The sequence below is a fragment of the Girardinichthys multiradiatus genome, chromosome 20, assembly GCF_021462225.1.
Source record: "Girardinichthys multiradiatus isolate DD_20200921_A chromosome 20, DD_fGirMul_XY1, whole genome shotgun sequence".
NCBI classification, from domain to species: domain Eukaryota; kingdom Metazoa; phylum Chordata; class Actinopteri; order Cyprinodontiformes; family Goodeidae; genus Girardinichthys; species Girardinichthys multiradiatus.
The window spans coordinates 32603517-32617546 of NC_061812.1; the positions used below are offsets into that span (position 1 = coordinate 32603517).

The 14030-nt window shown below is 37.5% G+C and overlaps 1 protein-coding gene across 6 annotated transcripts in view; it reads right to left on the reverse strand.

Moving 5' to 3' along the window:
• Positions 1 to 2996: 2996 nt before the first annotated feature.
• Positions 2997 to 14030, reverse strand: part of cpne5b (copine Vb) — a 186611-nt gene continuing 175577 nt past the window's right edge. For 5 of the 6 annotated variants that reach the window (XM_047346317.1, XM_047346316.1, XM_047346315.1 and 2 more), the window contains 3 exons: positions 8845 to 8902; positions 5756 to 5829; positions 2997 to 3903 (listed from right to left, as the gene is read on the reverse strand). In XM_047346317.1, coding sequence (XP_047202273.1) covers positions 3712 to 3903; positions 5756 to 5829; positions 8845 to 8902 — 324 coding nt within the window. In that variant the 3' untranslated portion in view covers positions 2997 to 3711. The remainder of the gene's footprint in view (positions 3904 to 5755; positions 5830 to 8844; positions 8903 to 14030) is intronic. The other variant, XM_047346318.1, reaches the window with a different exon arrangement.

Sequence of the window (14030 nt, forward strand, 5' to 3'; positions counted from 1 at the left end):
GCTTATAACTGACTCAATTGTAACAAGAAAACCTCTTAGTCTTAACATAAAGTAGCTATTTATATAATTTTTGTATTTACCTCAATATAATCCAATTTTAACCCAAACCCTTAAACTCCTGCTTTAGTCAAAAATATTATTTAAAACAACTAAATTACAGATAGATTTATGGACCTCATCATTACGACGTTTTATGCTCAACTTGGGAAGGGAGTGCTTGCGTTGACTTACTTGTCAGAAACAAACCCCTAAGTAGTCAAGACAGTAAATCTCTGACCAATCAGTATGATTATAATTGTTCAATAACAGGCTACCTTAACACCAGACTAAGAAGGCCTTGTGGTCTTCATGATCTCCAGTGGTTGGATTTTGAAAACCTAAATCCAGAATGAAGGCAAGCATGATCATACCAAGTGCTGCTTTTGTGGCCATCCTAGCACACCATTCTACCACCAGAAGTGGTACTCATTATGATCTACAGTATTTCCTTATGTATATAGATGGTTTCCATGCTTCGGCTTCAGTTTCAGCCTCACTGTGGAGGAAGGAATAGAATCAGTATTTCCTTCATCATTTACAGTGTCAGATGTATGATTAAGGTTTAGGTCTTTTATGTGCATAGAACTGGCAATCACCAAGTACAAGATTCTGTTTAATGATTTTGAACTGGTGCAGCTCCCTGGGTGCATATATTGGCAAGAACAATTAGAGGAAATCCTCAGCAAAAAATCCAAAATCTCTGTTTTTTTCCTGATTGTTGTGAGCTGATCACACCTGGGCTCTGAAGCCACAAGTTTTGTTTTTGTTTGTTTTATGACTTGCACTGCAAATTGTGTGAAATCATACTAAAAACCTTACAACCCATCTGCCTGGCCTGTAGGGTGCCAGACTGCGTGCCAGTAGATTTAATACAGGGATTGGACAATGAAACTGAAACACCTGTCATTTTAGTGTGGAAGGTTTCATGGCTAAATTGGACCAGCCTGGTAACCAGTCTTCATTGATTGCACATTGCACCAATAAGAGCAGAGTGTGAAGGTTCAATTAGCAGGGTAAGAGCACAGTTTTGCTCAAAATATTGAAATGCACACAACATTATGGGTGACATACCAAAGTTCAAAAGAGGACAAATTGTTGGTGCACGTCTTGCTGGTGCATATGTGACCAAGACAGCAAGTCTTTGTGATGTATCAAGAGCCACGGTATCCAGGGTAATGTCAGCATACCACCAAGAAGGACGAACCACATCCAACAGGATTAACTGTGGACGCAAGAGAAAGCTGTCTGAAAGGGATGTTTGGGTACTAACCTGGATTGTATCCAAAAAACATAAAACCACGGCTGCCCAAATCACGGCAGAATTAAATGTGCATCTCAACTCTCCTGTTTCCACCAGAACTGTCCGTCAGGAGCTCCACAGGGTCAATATACACGGCCGGGCTGCTATAGCCAAACCTTTGGTCACTCATGTCAATGCCAAACGTCGGTTTCAATGGTGCAAGGAGCGCAAATCTTGGGCTGTGGACAATGTGAAACATGTATTGTTCTCTGATGAGTCCACCTTTACTGTTTTCCCCACATCCAGGAGAGTTACAGTGTGGAGAAGCCCCAAAGAAGCGTACCACCCAGACTGTTGCATGCCCAGAGTGAAGCATGGGGGTGGATTAGTGATGGTTTGGGCTGCCATATCATGGCATTCCCTTGGTCCAATACCTGTGCTAGATGGGCGCGTCACTGCCAAGGACTACCGAACCATTCTTGAGGACCATGTGCATCCAATAGTTCAAACATTGTATCCTGAAGGCGGTGCCGTGTATCAGGATGACAATGCACCAATACACACAGCAAGACTGGTGAAAGATTGGTTTGATGAACATGAAAGTGAAGTTGAACATCTCCCATGGCCTGCACAGTCACCAGATCTAAATATTATTGAGCCACTTTGGGGTGTTTTGGAGGAGCGAGTCAGGAAACGTTTTCCTCCACCAGTATCACGTAGTGACCTGGCCACTATCGTGCAAGAAGAATGGTTTAAAATCCCTCTGACCACTGTGCAGGACTTGTATATGTCATTCCCAAGACGAATTGATGCTGTATTTGCCGCAAAAGGAGGTCTTCACGCTGGTCCCAGGACACAGTTAAGTTGTCTGCATGATGATGAAGCACCTTCTTCTCAAAGTGGAAATTTGTATGCATTTTCAAAACAGTTGGGAGCACCACTTTTTTGATGTACCACGGAGGACCTTTTTACAAGCCTGTAGAGACCATCCTTGTTCTGACTAGCAGTTAACATTGTGGTGTGATCTTGGTCTGGTGTGAAGGTGTCCTTATTGGCCAGTGTTTAATTGGAGGACGTTTAATTGGTTCCAAAATTCATTGGCTGTGCTTGCAAGTGCCTGCAACAGACAATTATTTACAGAGATATATTTTTAAAAAGTTGCTGTGTTCATAAAACATTACTCCACCTCAGAAACAGGCAGCAGAAAGGATTACATTAAATAGTTGCTATTTTAACATATATAATATACTTTGTATATTATATACAATTAGTACATTTACTAATTCTGTTCAGGGATAACAAATTATTTATTATATTTAATTTTAAATGTTAAATAAATAAAAATCTATTGAATAACTTTCTTGAAACAGTTTATATTTAAAAGTAAGCTCAGTGTGAAGAAACATAAAAAAAAAAAAAAAATCAAGGATCTGTGCTCTGCATATCAATTTAACTGTTCTTGAGGCACTCCTGATTGTTTGGGACCTGCAGCAGTTTAGTTTGTGTATGCCTTGGACTGGCTCTGCACAAATCTTTGTATAAACACCGGGCTTTTCAATAAACCTCCTACAAACAGTGGAATATGGAACCAGTTTTTTTTTCAAACCTAATTCTGTGTTTTGTATTAAATGGGATGGAAAATATTTGACAAGAATGAATGACTTCCTTAAAGTAAATGTTTAGCAGCAATCCGACAGATAGTATACGGCCAGTCTGGTACAGTCATTGCAGTTGTTGTGCTAGCTTTTATATTCAGTCACTCAAAAATAAATTGGTGATCACTAAAATTGATTAGGTTTATTTTGTTCAAAATAAAATGTATCAAATATCCATGCCACTCTAAAAAATGCAAATAAATCTCATACAACATGGTCATACAAACATTTAGTAAAGGAGAGGAAAGGAGGTGGTGTCGTTTTGGAAAGCATTAGAACTGTATTCAGAAACGGAGATCAACCCCCAATATAAAAACGTATTTGAGAAGGAAAAGGTGGCTAAAAAAATATCACTGCATTAGGCCACACTGATGAGTGACAAGCAGGGCTTGAGTCAAGTTCACATGTCCTGATACACTTAGAGAAACAAGCACAGACAGGCACAAGGTTTGACCACAACATGACCTCTTTGAATCAACCTGCTGTCAAAAGAAGACGTGAAACAGTCACTGCCCGAAAATCGTGAAAAGTTGGGTCAGCATCTCCTGAAGGGAGACTACAAAGAAACATATCACAGTACAAACAAAACTGAAAAAAAAAAGAAACAATCCTGCTTCTGTAGCCAATAGGAAGGATACAGCACAAAATTTTACACCCACTTTATCTCCTGTTCACAGCAAAGAAAGTACAATAAAATCAGGAGGTAGAGACTTCCCACTGAACTCTGAGTGGCTGCTGCATGCTGTCTGTCCTCAGTAAAATGCAAAGAGAAAGGTCTCAGATTTGTGTGTGGTGGTGTGTGTGTCCAGGCGGAGTGTATGGCGGCGGCGCAGGGTTGGGTTTGATCCCTCTGCTTTTCATGTATGAGATAAACTGGTCGGGGATTTCTGCTAGCACGTCTTTGGCGAGCCGTGCCATGCTTAACACATGGTTTCCTGTCCGGTCCATGTAGTCTCTAAAAGGAACAAACTGAAGAACAATAACAGTCAGAAAATAAAAATACAGCTTAAGGATAATGCTAAAATTTATTTGTAAATGTTGCTTAAAAGATATCTGTTGACCCTTTCAAACATAATATTATTATCCTTACTTTGCTTTCGACTACATTACTTCAGACATTACTGTAAACAGAAACATTGTTCTTTGTCTAAAAGAAATCCTTTAGCCAGATGAGAAGTAGAAATGCTGCCAAAAACGAAACATCCATATCAGTTTAGCAGGATAACATTCATTTCAACAAGTCAAAAAAACAAAACAGGAATAATTATTTAAGATACTGAATCTCTGGCTGATGCTGAATTAACACTAATGCTTGAAAATGTAGTACCTTTTAACAGCACATTTAACCAATCTTAACATATACACCCATTTTGTTGTGAACACTGCAGATTCAGGATTCCTTTACAAGAACAGATATTTTGTCACCATAGGCAGTTTGCTAATGCTAAACCTAGCATGCTGTCACTCTCTATTGTGTTAAGCCTTGTTCATAATCTGGCCCATAACACACTTCAGCACAATTCCAGTACACTGTGTGCAATCAAAACTTACAGCAATAGTTGTTCTCTTTCTATATAAAATTAGAACTTTGTTTTTAAACGTCATAAAATGTAATGCTGTTTCAGCTGCACTCCATGCAGCTGTGTCCTCTACACAAAGCTGTCAAGGGATATCTGTACACAGCAGATCCTATGAGACATGCAGACAGGACGTAAACGTCATTGTAAAGAGAGAAAAAAAACTGTAAAATGAAACACCATGTGGTCCAGTCAGTAGAGCAGGTGCACCACATAGCTACAAAGGCTACAGTCCTCAATGCAGCTGTATTAGGTTCAACTCCGGGCCTGGACAATTTCCTGCATGTCTTCCCCCTTATCTATCTGTCCACTTCCCCATCAGTTAACTGAAATACAGGCCAGTGGTGCCATACTAAAAAAATGATCGTTGAGGAAAACCCAGCTCAGCAATATAATACACATGGCCTGGAATACAGTTTTGCAAGCGGTGCACTTAAAAAACATTTTTTTAATTGTCTGTTTGCATTGTTGCTGACATAAAATCCCAGTCAGTAGTACTACAACAGGCATTGGCATTAGAAACTACCTACAACAGAAACACCATTACAAAACTGGACAACGTTTATGATAAGATGTGTCTGTGTCACCGCAAGTACTATGAATTTATCTAGCTTCTTTGATATTTGTCAGATTATACCGAAGAAAACGTCAGCCTGGACTCATAGGTAAACATGGTAAACATGTTTTCTAAATAGATAGTATAATAGTTAAAACAAATATCTTCATCTGTCAGCAGTGTGTGTGAAATATAGCAGGCATGGAGCTTCTGTGGTTATAAAAAAGCTTAGAAAACCTGCGCATCATTCTTTATCCACAATACAAATAGGTAAATCTTAGATTTCTGACACTTTGGATACAGACAGATGACAACTCACTGTAGCTGAAATAGCTTAACAGGTGAGAGGAGTATTGTTTCCTGGAGTGGTGTGCAAAACAGAATTATTAAATACCCTGTCCCTCATGCATTCACAGAAACCAGGTAGTGACAAACAATGTCTTAGGATATGCACACATCAGTAAACATAATGCTGATGTCAAAAATATGGAATTTGGAAGCACTGTTGCCAAACATTTGTGATCCAAATATATCAGTAACTGAAAATACAAAAACATTTCTCTCTATGTAATATTTTTGTACTCTAATTAACCACTTGCCAATTAACTCTAATGAATACTCCAAGACCATATTTCCGTATCTGCGAAAATAAAGCCATAGTGTCTTCCATACTTTGGAGGACAGTCACCTGAACAATGTCTCTCTCTGCCAGCTTCCCTCGGGATGAGATCCTGATGTCATCACCATCCAGCTCCACCATAGCTGCAAGACACAAAAACACAACCATGCATGAATAAAATCATGTAGTGTTAAACCATTTCAAAAACAGCTTCCAAAACAACAGAGACAAGGTTGATCCATGCTTACGTGTCACTGAATTCATGTATTATTTTGTAGCTGTAGTAAAACAGAAAGTATGTTGAACTGTGCTGTCTTTATTGTCAGTCTAATCTCCTAATAAGTCCTTTATTATAGACTGTGTAATTTAGAATCATCTGCACTAAACATTGCAAACCCAGCAATTAACCTCAGCTGTTTCTTCTGCAATTATGCCTGCATCCACCTACACATTCCTCTCCCTTCAGATTTAAAGGAGTTTGAACTGTAATTTTCTCTGTGAATTTTAGCCAGGGACGTTCTCAACCAAGACTGTGAATATATATGTATATATATACAGTGGGGAGGACAAGTATTTGATACACTGCTGATTTTGCATGTTTTCCCACATGCAAAGCATGTAGAAGTCTTTAATTTTTATCATAGGTACTCTTCAACTGTGCGTGATGGAATCTACAACAAAAATTCAGACAATCACATTTTGTAGTTTATAAGTAATTAATTTGCATGCTCTTTGTTGGTGTTCTAATCTTTTTAAAGCATTATGAGCAGGTTTTTTCACATGAAGAACATACAGCCTCATTTAAGTAATTATGTTCAATCAAATAGTACTCTAGAAGTGCTCATCATTGTTTTCTTTTGCAAATATGTTTTAACCTACTTAGTATTTTATATTTTTGCTGTATTCAATATTTTACAGCCACAACCTTTGAACAAAGTGAGAGCAGACACGAACCAGTGACAGAGTGTCAGTGTGAGATAAAAGTAGGCTGATCAGGGAAAACTCTTCTCTTATCTCTTATCTTTTCTTCGTTCTCTGGAGACATCTTAGCAACACACACATCCAACCTAAAATGCTAAAATGGGTTTATCTATGCTTCTCAGTACTGGGAAATTATATAGCATTAATTAAATTTTGCAATGAAGATGGCTGTATTTTTATCTGTTTTCCACTTTTGAACCGTTTCTGGCCCAGGAACAGCCTGTTAAACACTGTCTCTGCAAATGTCAACATTTAACAAACATTATTTTTTCTAATGTTAAAAGCTTAATATAACACATTTAATCCATTTTATTTGTGCATGTGCATTTTACCATATTTTCTTACTGTCATCTTTTGTAGGTTGTAAGAAGGACCAAAATGCAGACATAAACTTAGAATGAGTATGGGGAAGGATTTAATGATAAGAAAGAAAAATCACAAAACTGGACCAAAGCGAACAGGTCATGGATCACGGACAGAAAAACGGAAGAAACCAGTAAAGAACAATGAAAACCAGTGAGCTTGTTTACTGAGGGAGGAGTGGAGAATGACATTGGATCCAGGTGAGCTAATCAGGATAATGTGGAACTCTCAGAATTGAGTGCTATGCAGGGGAACTGAGGGAATGAGTCTAATTAACACAGAGGGAACTAAGGCTCTGTGCACATGACAACAATTAATAGAAAATGGGATTGTTTTTCAGTTTCTGGTTACACATCTACATGACAACATTTTAAGTGTAATCTCTGTGCCCAACACACTAGTAGAAATGTTGAAAAGCTGTGTAATTTCCCTGCTACGCAGCTAGTAGGTGGTATGTTCTCAACAACATATGCATGCATACAAAAACTCCCTGCGCCATCCACTAAATAAACCTTCAGCATGACAGGGGCTTTTAGGTTTATATGGACAGACGACAAAGTTCCAATGTTGCTTCAGCTAGCTTTAAATTATAAATCGAAATTTCAAGAAAACATCCATCGGCAGCCGTTGCCGTCATGCTGTGCATGTTCACATTAATTTCTGATGGCAGTCATACTGCGCATGTGCCAGGGATTCTCCATACAGGAAGCTTCTGTTTTTCCTTTACACAACAACGGAGACCAGTATGTTTTTAAATCCTTCCACACTGGAACCTGTTTTCAAATCATTACATTGTAAGAGGAAACATGTGCCATTGTGCTGAACACAAACAGCAGAAACACAGCAAACTTTTACGTTTTCATTAAAAGAATTGTCATGTGCAGAAGGCCTAAATTTTACACAAAGAAAACTCAAAACCAAGACGAAAAAGACTAATACTGCCCCAAGAGAATAAACTAGGATAAACAGAGAACAGAACAAAAAAAATAAGTAAGAAACTTAAATTGAAGAATCAACCTATATCGCAGGACTTTTTTAACACTAATGAACACATAATGAACTAAATACGACAAGACCATTGTAACATTAATAAAGAACTCAGCAGTGATTAAAACACAAACAAATGAAAAGCGAACCCTAACATCCAAGGATTATAATAGTCACATTATACAATGCCTTGCAAAAGTGTTGATAATCCTTAAACCTTCACCACATTTTGTCACATTTAAATAAAAAACTTTAATATATAGGGGCATTATGTGATAGACTAACACAAAGAAGAGTATAATTGTAAAGGGAAGGAAATGTATGCTTTTCATATTTTTCATTAATACAAACCCAAAAAATGTGGCATACATTTGTATGTAATACAATGCTACCAATTACCTTTGGAGATCTGCTAATTATTAAAGAGACCACTTGGTTGTAATTGTATTACAGTATTAATCAAGCTGTTCTGTGATGGCCTCAGAGGTTTGTTAGAGAGGATTATTAAAAAATTGTGTTATGAAGACCAGCAAAGACTACATACAACTAAGAGATAAAGTTAAGGAAAAGTTTAAAGCAGGGTAAAGTTTAAAAACAATATCCCAAATTTTCAACATCTCACTGAGCATTGTTCAATCCCAAAAATGGAAAGAGCTGTCTTGCTTTTCTTCCACTTCACAACAACTGTATGTGCTTCTTTTGGTCAATCTGTGAAATACAGTTTTAAAAGGATACATTAAAATGTTTGGTTGTAGCTAGATGTTTAAAGGGAAGGAACATTTTTGCAAGGTGCTGTATTTACATAAAATAACTAAAGTTTTTTTTACCGTCAAACTCAGCTTGACCCACTCCTACAATGATGATGGACATAGGAAGCTTGGCAGCCTGTAAAGTAATCAGAATACAAAAGATATTTGTTGTACAAAAAATATTTGTTCCCTGAAAAAACACCGCGACTGTGTAGAAATGTCCTTTATCCGAGGTTTCCATGATCTCATAACATTAATGTTGTGTATTAACATTTTACATGCTAAATGATCCTCGGTTAAAGTAAAGAAAACAGAGATTAACTCATATTAGGAACGTATCTGAAAGACAATTAAGAGGTTAATACACTGGCATTATGATATAAAAACCCAACTTGTTTCCTAAAATTATTTATGACCTGTCTTGCTTTTCCAGAAATTATATCGATCTTTATGTATTTATTTTTTCATATGAATGAACCCCATTACATTATGAGCAGGACACTAAATGTTAGTTATCAGACTCTAGATGGGGGAATGAACTGACTTGCATGCACTAACAGTGTAACTTAAAATGCAGGGGCAGATTTATTTTTGTGGATGACATTGCTCTTCAGCGCTACACAAACAATCTAACCATAGCAAGTAACTCACATAAACAGTTTTTCACCTAAAAACATCATAATCTTATCTTACAAATCAAAGCTTGCCTCAGCAAAATGTTTACCTATAGAAAGAGCAGAATGTGGGGAACAAAAATGCTGGACTGGTTGGTTGAGACGTAAGCTTGGAGAGAAAATAAATGGCCAAATTTGTTGGCAGCGAACTTGAATAGGTCTTATATTGCAGCAGATGGATGAGCCAGGAGTGGAAGGAAGGGGGGAGATGCTAGTTCAAGTAATTACAGCCACCGTCCCCATTCACCTGCCCATCGACTCCAAGCTCCACCTCAAGTCAAATAAGACAACGGTTTGGTATATAGCATCACCATTTTGGAAACAAACATCTGATAGAATTGCCAGGTGAATATGTAGGACCATGGTACAGTGCCTTTGCAAATGAATTCACAATAGCATGTATTAGATCAAAGATTGTTTGTGTGTTAGAATAGCCCAGTCAAAGTACAGATCTAAATCCAATTGTTAATTTGTGGTAATACTTAAAAAATGCTGTTCACAGGGGTTTGCCAGCTAATTTGAGTGAGCCTGAGCTGTTTGCAACAGACAAAACAGGTGTAACTGCAATGAAAGGAAGTTTGCCAAAGTATTGGCTCCAGTGGGCTCAATACAAATGAATTCTACACTTTTCAGTTCTTTGTCTAAATTCCCAAAAATTCTGTATTGTTTGGGTATGTCGTGATCAACATACCCAGTGATCAACTCCTTGGAATATACTGGTCCTTTCATACAAATACATGTACTTGTACAGTATTTGCAGAAATCTACGCTTTTGTGTTCAGCTAGAGAGACCCACCTAAACACATCAGTAACATCAAATGCCGCTAAAACTAATCAGCCATGGCCCCCTTTTGCCATTGTCTTCACAGTCTATCAAGAGAAATCTGTAACAAGACCAAGCAAAGTTCAGATATGCACTGTAATAACTAAGAGTGTCTTTGCACTTCAGTCAGATTCCAGGAATGTAGGTGTAACATATGTGTTTTCCAAATCACACATCCACCGAAAAACTGCTTAATGGATGTGATTTTTTGGGGAAGTGATATTTTTGTGGGTGTGTGGTACACAATTCAGCTACATGCATTTAATCAACTTATTACAGTCTAAGGTTTATGTAAATGATTAATGTGCACTTGTTTTATTTTTAACCCCTTTGATTTTGAATGATAAAAGTCACATTTCTGCTACAACAACTCAGACAGCACAGCACTTCAGGTATACCTTTCTGCATCTACTCAGCCCAGATTAGCAGGTATTATAAGCATATAAGGGTCCTCAGAAGGAAAATTAATTGTCATTTGACCGGTAGTGATGCATGCTTGTGAAATTATTCTTACACGTCTTTATTTGATTTAGTTGCTCTTATTGTGTGGGCATACAATACTCATATGTAAACCTGCATACATGTGATGGTTTGAGAAGTAACTTTGTCATCTGCAGAAACTAAGATTTTGGACAAAGCTCATGGCCATGACATCTACCACTATTGCCAACTCCTCAGTAAGGAAAGTGGCCATAGGCTATATTGTGAATCAACATGGAGAGCAAGGGTTGAATTGAATGTAGAGAACAAAAGAAATGGGTAAAAACTCTGAATCCTAAAATACACAGTATTTACCCATTTTTATGACAGCTCCCAGGAAGGTTTCTCATACCAGGAATCCCCATGATATCACAGAGGTATAAAAGCATGAGAAGAGCAGTGTTTCTCTTCTTTGCTCTTTGCTCTCCAAAGGCTGCATCGGGGAGAACACATGCGTGAATGTCTTCATAGCTGGCAGAGTAAAAGACTGCATCTTCAAAGAATCCTTGGATCCAAAGTAAAGTATGGTCTGTTGTCTGTGTAACCGGTGACCATACCCCAGCCCAAAATAAGACTAGCTGGCTGAAACTTTCTGTCCGAGCTCCTGCAGAAAGAATGTGAGCCAAGGATTCTTCAAGAAGTTGACTGTAATTATGAAGTGGTTTTTCCTTTCACTGCCTTGAAGGAGATGACATTTGAAACCTCAATTTTGCACTCCTGACACGTGTGGCAGTCTGAGCAGATGCTAGCCCTAGCTGCTTTATTTCATTGTTTTTTTGCTTTGTTTTGCTTAAACTGTAATGGGACCGGAGCAAGCCAATCGGTGATTCAAACTATCTTAATGAGGAGTTTGTGCACTGATAGTTTGGTGAACTTGTTCTGTTTTAACGCTTACTTTTCACTAACGTGCATAAAATATGTCAGCATAGTCCTTATAAATGTTTTCTATTAGCTGAGCTAATCCCAGATGTGACATCATCATGCCTGCTGTCCGTCTGCAAAATTGTAATTCTTTATCCGTTTTTTTTGCCGCCATCTTGTTGTCCGTCACTCCATTCAGTCACTGTGATGGCTAGTTAACACAACATTAGAATTAAATTCTCTAAGATGTTGTTGATTTTTAGCAAATGATTTTCTAAACATATTGTTTTATTTTCCCTTCTGCTTTGCACTGGTTGTTGGAACGCTTAGCAACTGTTGTTCTTTGTTAGCTTAGTGAGCTAATTTGGCCTCATTTATTTGGCCTGAAAGCAATCACATATGTGATTCACATGCAGTCAGAGGTAAACAACTGTTTGGACTGCAGCTGAGAGGGACTGCTGTGATACGGCTGACTGTGGGGGCTTTTAGACAAGGTAGGGTCCCAAAAAAGCCCCCTCTGGTTTTTGAAAAGAGACAAGGAGGGGTCAAAATGAGGTGAGATCCTTCCATGTATCCATGCAGAAATTAATTAAACCCTCAAAATCGAATCAATGAAATATAAATCAGTAAATATTCACATTCTGAAAATGTGAAGTCTAGGAGGTCCATTCGGAGTCATGCTATTAACTTTTTTTTTCTTTGGCAGAAGTGTATCACTATGATTAAGACTAAAAAGATTACAAATGATGAAATGAGAGTTTAATCTTTAGACTATCAAATTAATAATGATCATACTACATGGATAAGATGCCATGAAAAAGAGAATGAAGGATTATTTCTTTGAAAATCAAGTTAGCCATATATCAATGATTGTGGATGGAATTAGGATTTTGACATTTATGACTGATGAGTAGAAATGTTATAATGATCGATTTTTTATAATAATAAGTGCTAGTGGATTTTGGATCAACTATATGTTTAAGAAAAGTACTTATAATCACTTGCGATGCATGAACAAGAAAGGATGAAGTTGAAGTAATGGTTTTTAACAGTAACTGAAGCAAAAGCAAAAAGCTGAGAATGGATAGTGTGATACTGGGTAAAGTTTAAGGTTGAGCAGAAAAGGGAGAGAGCTGTATGCTGACAAGGAGTGACGGGGGCCAGCTACTTGCTGATGGCGAGTATCTTAAAGGCCAACAAACTGCAAAAAAAGTCACTGTGACCGCAACAATTGGGCAAGAATGAGGTGTTGAGCAAAAGGGTAACTTGGTTAGGAAGTGGCTGTAATGTTCCGATACCGGATCACCTAAAATATGCATAGCTTTGTCATTTGCTAAATTTGCCATTTGCTTCTAAAGATATATCTGACTCAACACATACAGCTAAAATCTTCAATAAACTCACATCCTGCTCTTGCTGACATTTTGTACAAAACAGTTTGCTGAAGTGCAAGGCTATTGCTAGCATATTTAATCTGTTTTGATATGACTCATTGACAATTTAGATCGTAACATTTCAGTGTGGTTTGTGTGAAGAGAATAGTAATAGAAAAAGTTGTCAGTAAGAAATATTTCATACAGTATATATGATAATTGTGGTAATTTCCCGTGTGCTTCTTTTCTTTTTTTTTTTTGCACTGACCATATAAAACCACTGTGAATACAATTTATGTTTGTCTGAGTAATGGTGGGAGGCATTACTTGGAATACCCAACATAATAAATAAACCATTATGCATTAAAGTAAATCTTTTCGTGTGTTCCTATGTTACTGGCAGGATTTATGCAGGCACAAGGCTCCTTCATTAACAGTAGTTCACACATTAGCATTTGTTCTGCACCTTCTTTTTTTTCGCTTTACAGAAGTATTCATGCCCCTTAGATGTTTTCCACATTTTGTCCCATTACAACCCCAAACCTCAATGCAATTTATTAGGATTTTTTACAACAATAAACACAAAGTACTGCATGATGAAGTGGAAGAAAATAAAAAATGGCTTTGAATAAAAAATAAAACCAATTCAATAAGGTAGTGTGTTTGTATTTAGCCCCCTTTGTTCTGATCTCTCTAAACAAAATCCAGTGTAAGCCATCAGAAGCCGCCTTATTAGTAAATCAAATTCACCTTTGTGCATATTGTGATTATTATAATATTTTTATTAAAGCTATTTTGTTATTATTGGAATTAAAAGTCACATAAAAATCTGTTTGTAGTTCGCAGCAAGACAAGTAAGGGTCAAGGAAAACCATAATGAAACTTTTTGCTTTCCTTCAGTATGTACAAGGAAGCTCAGCAGACTTAATGGCTGGATGGGTTGAGCTAAATACAGGGCATCCTGGAAGAAAACCGGGTAGTCTGCTAAAGACTTGAAACAAGGCCAGAGGTTGATCGTCTAGCAGGAAAATGACAAACCTTTAGCTAAAGTTA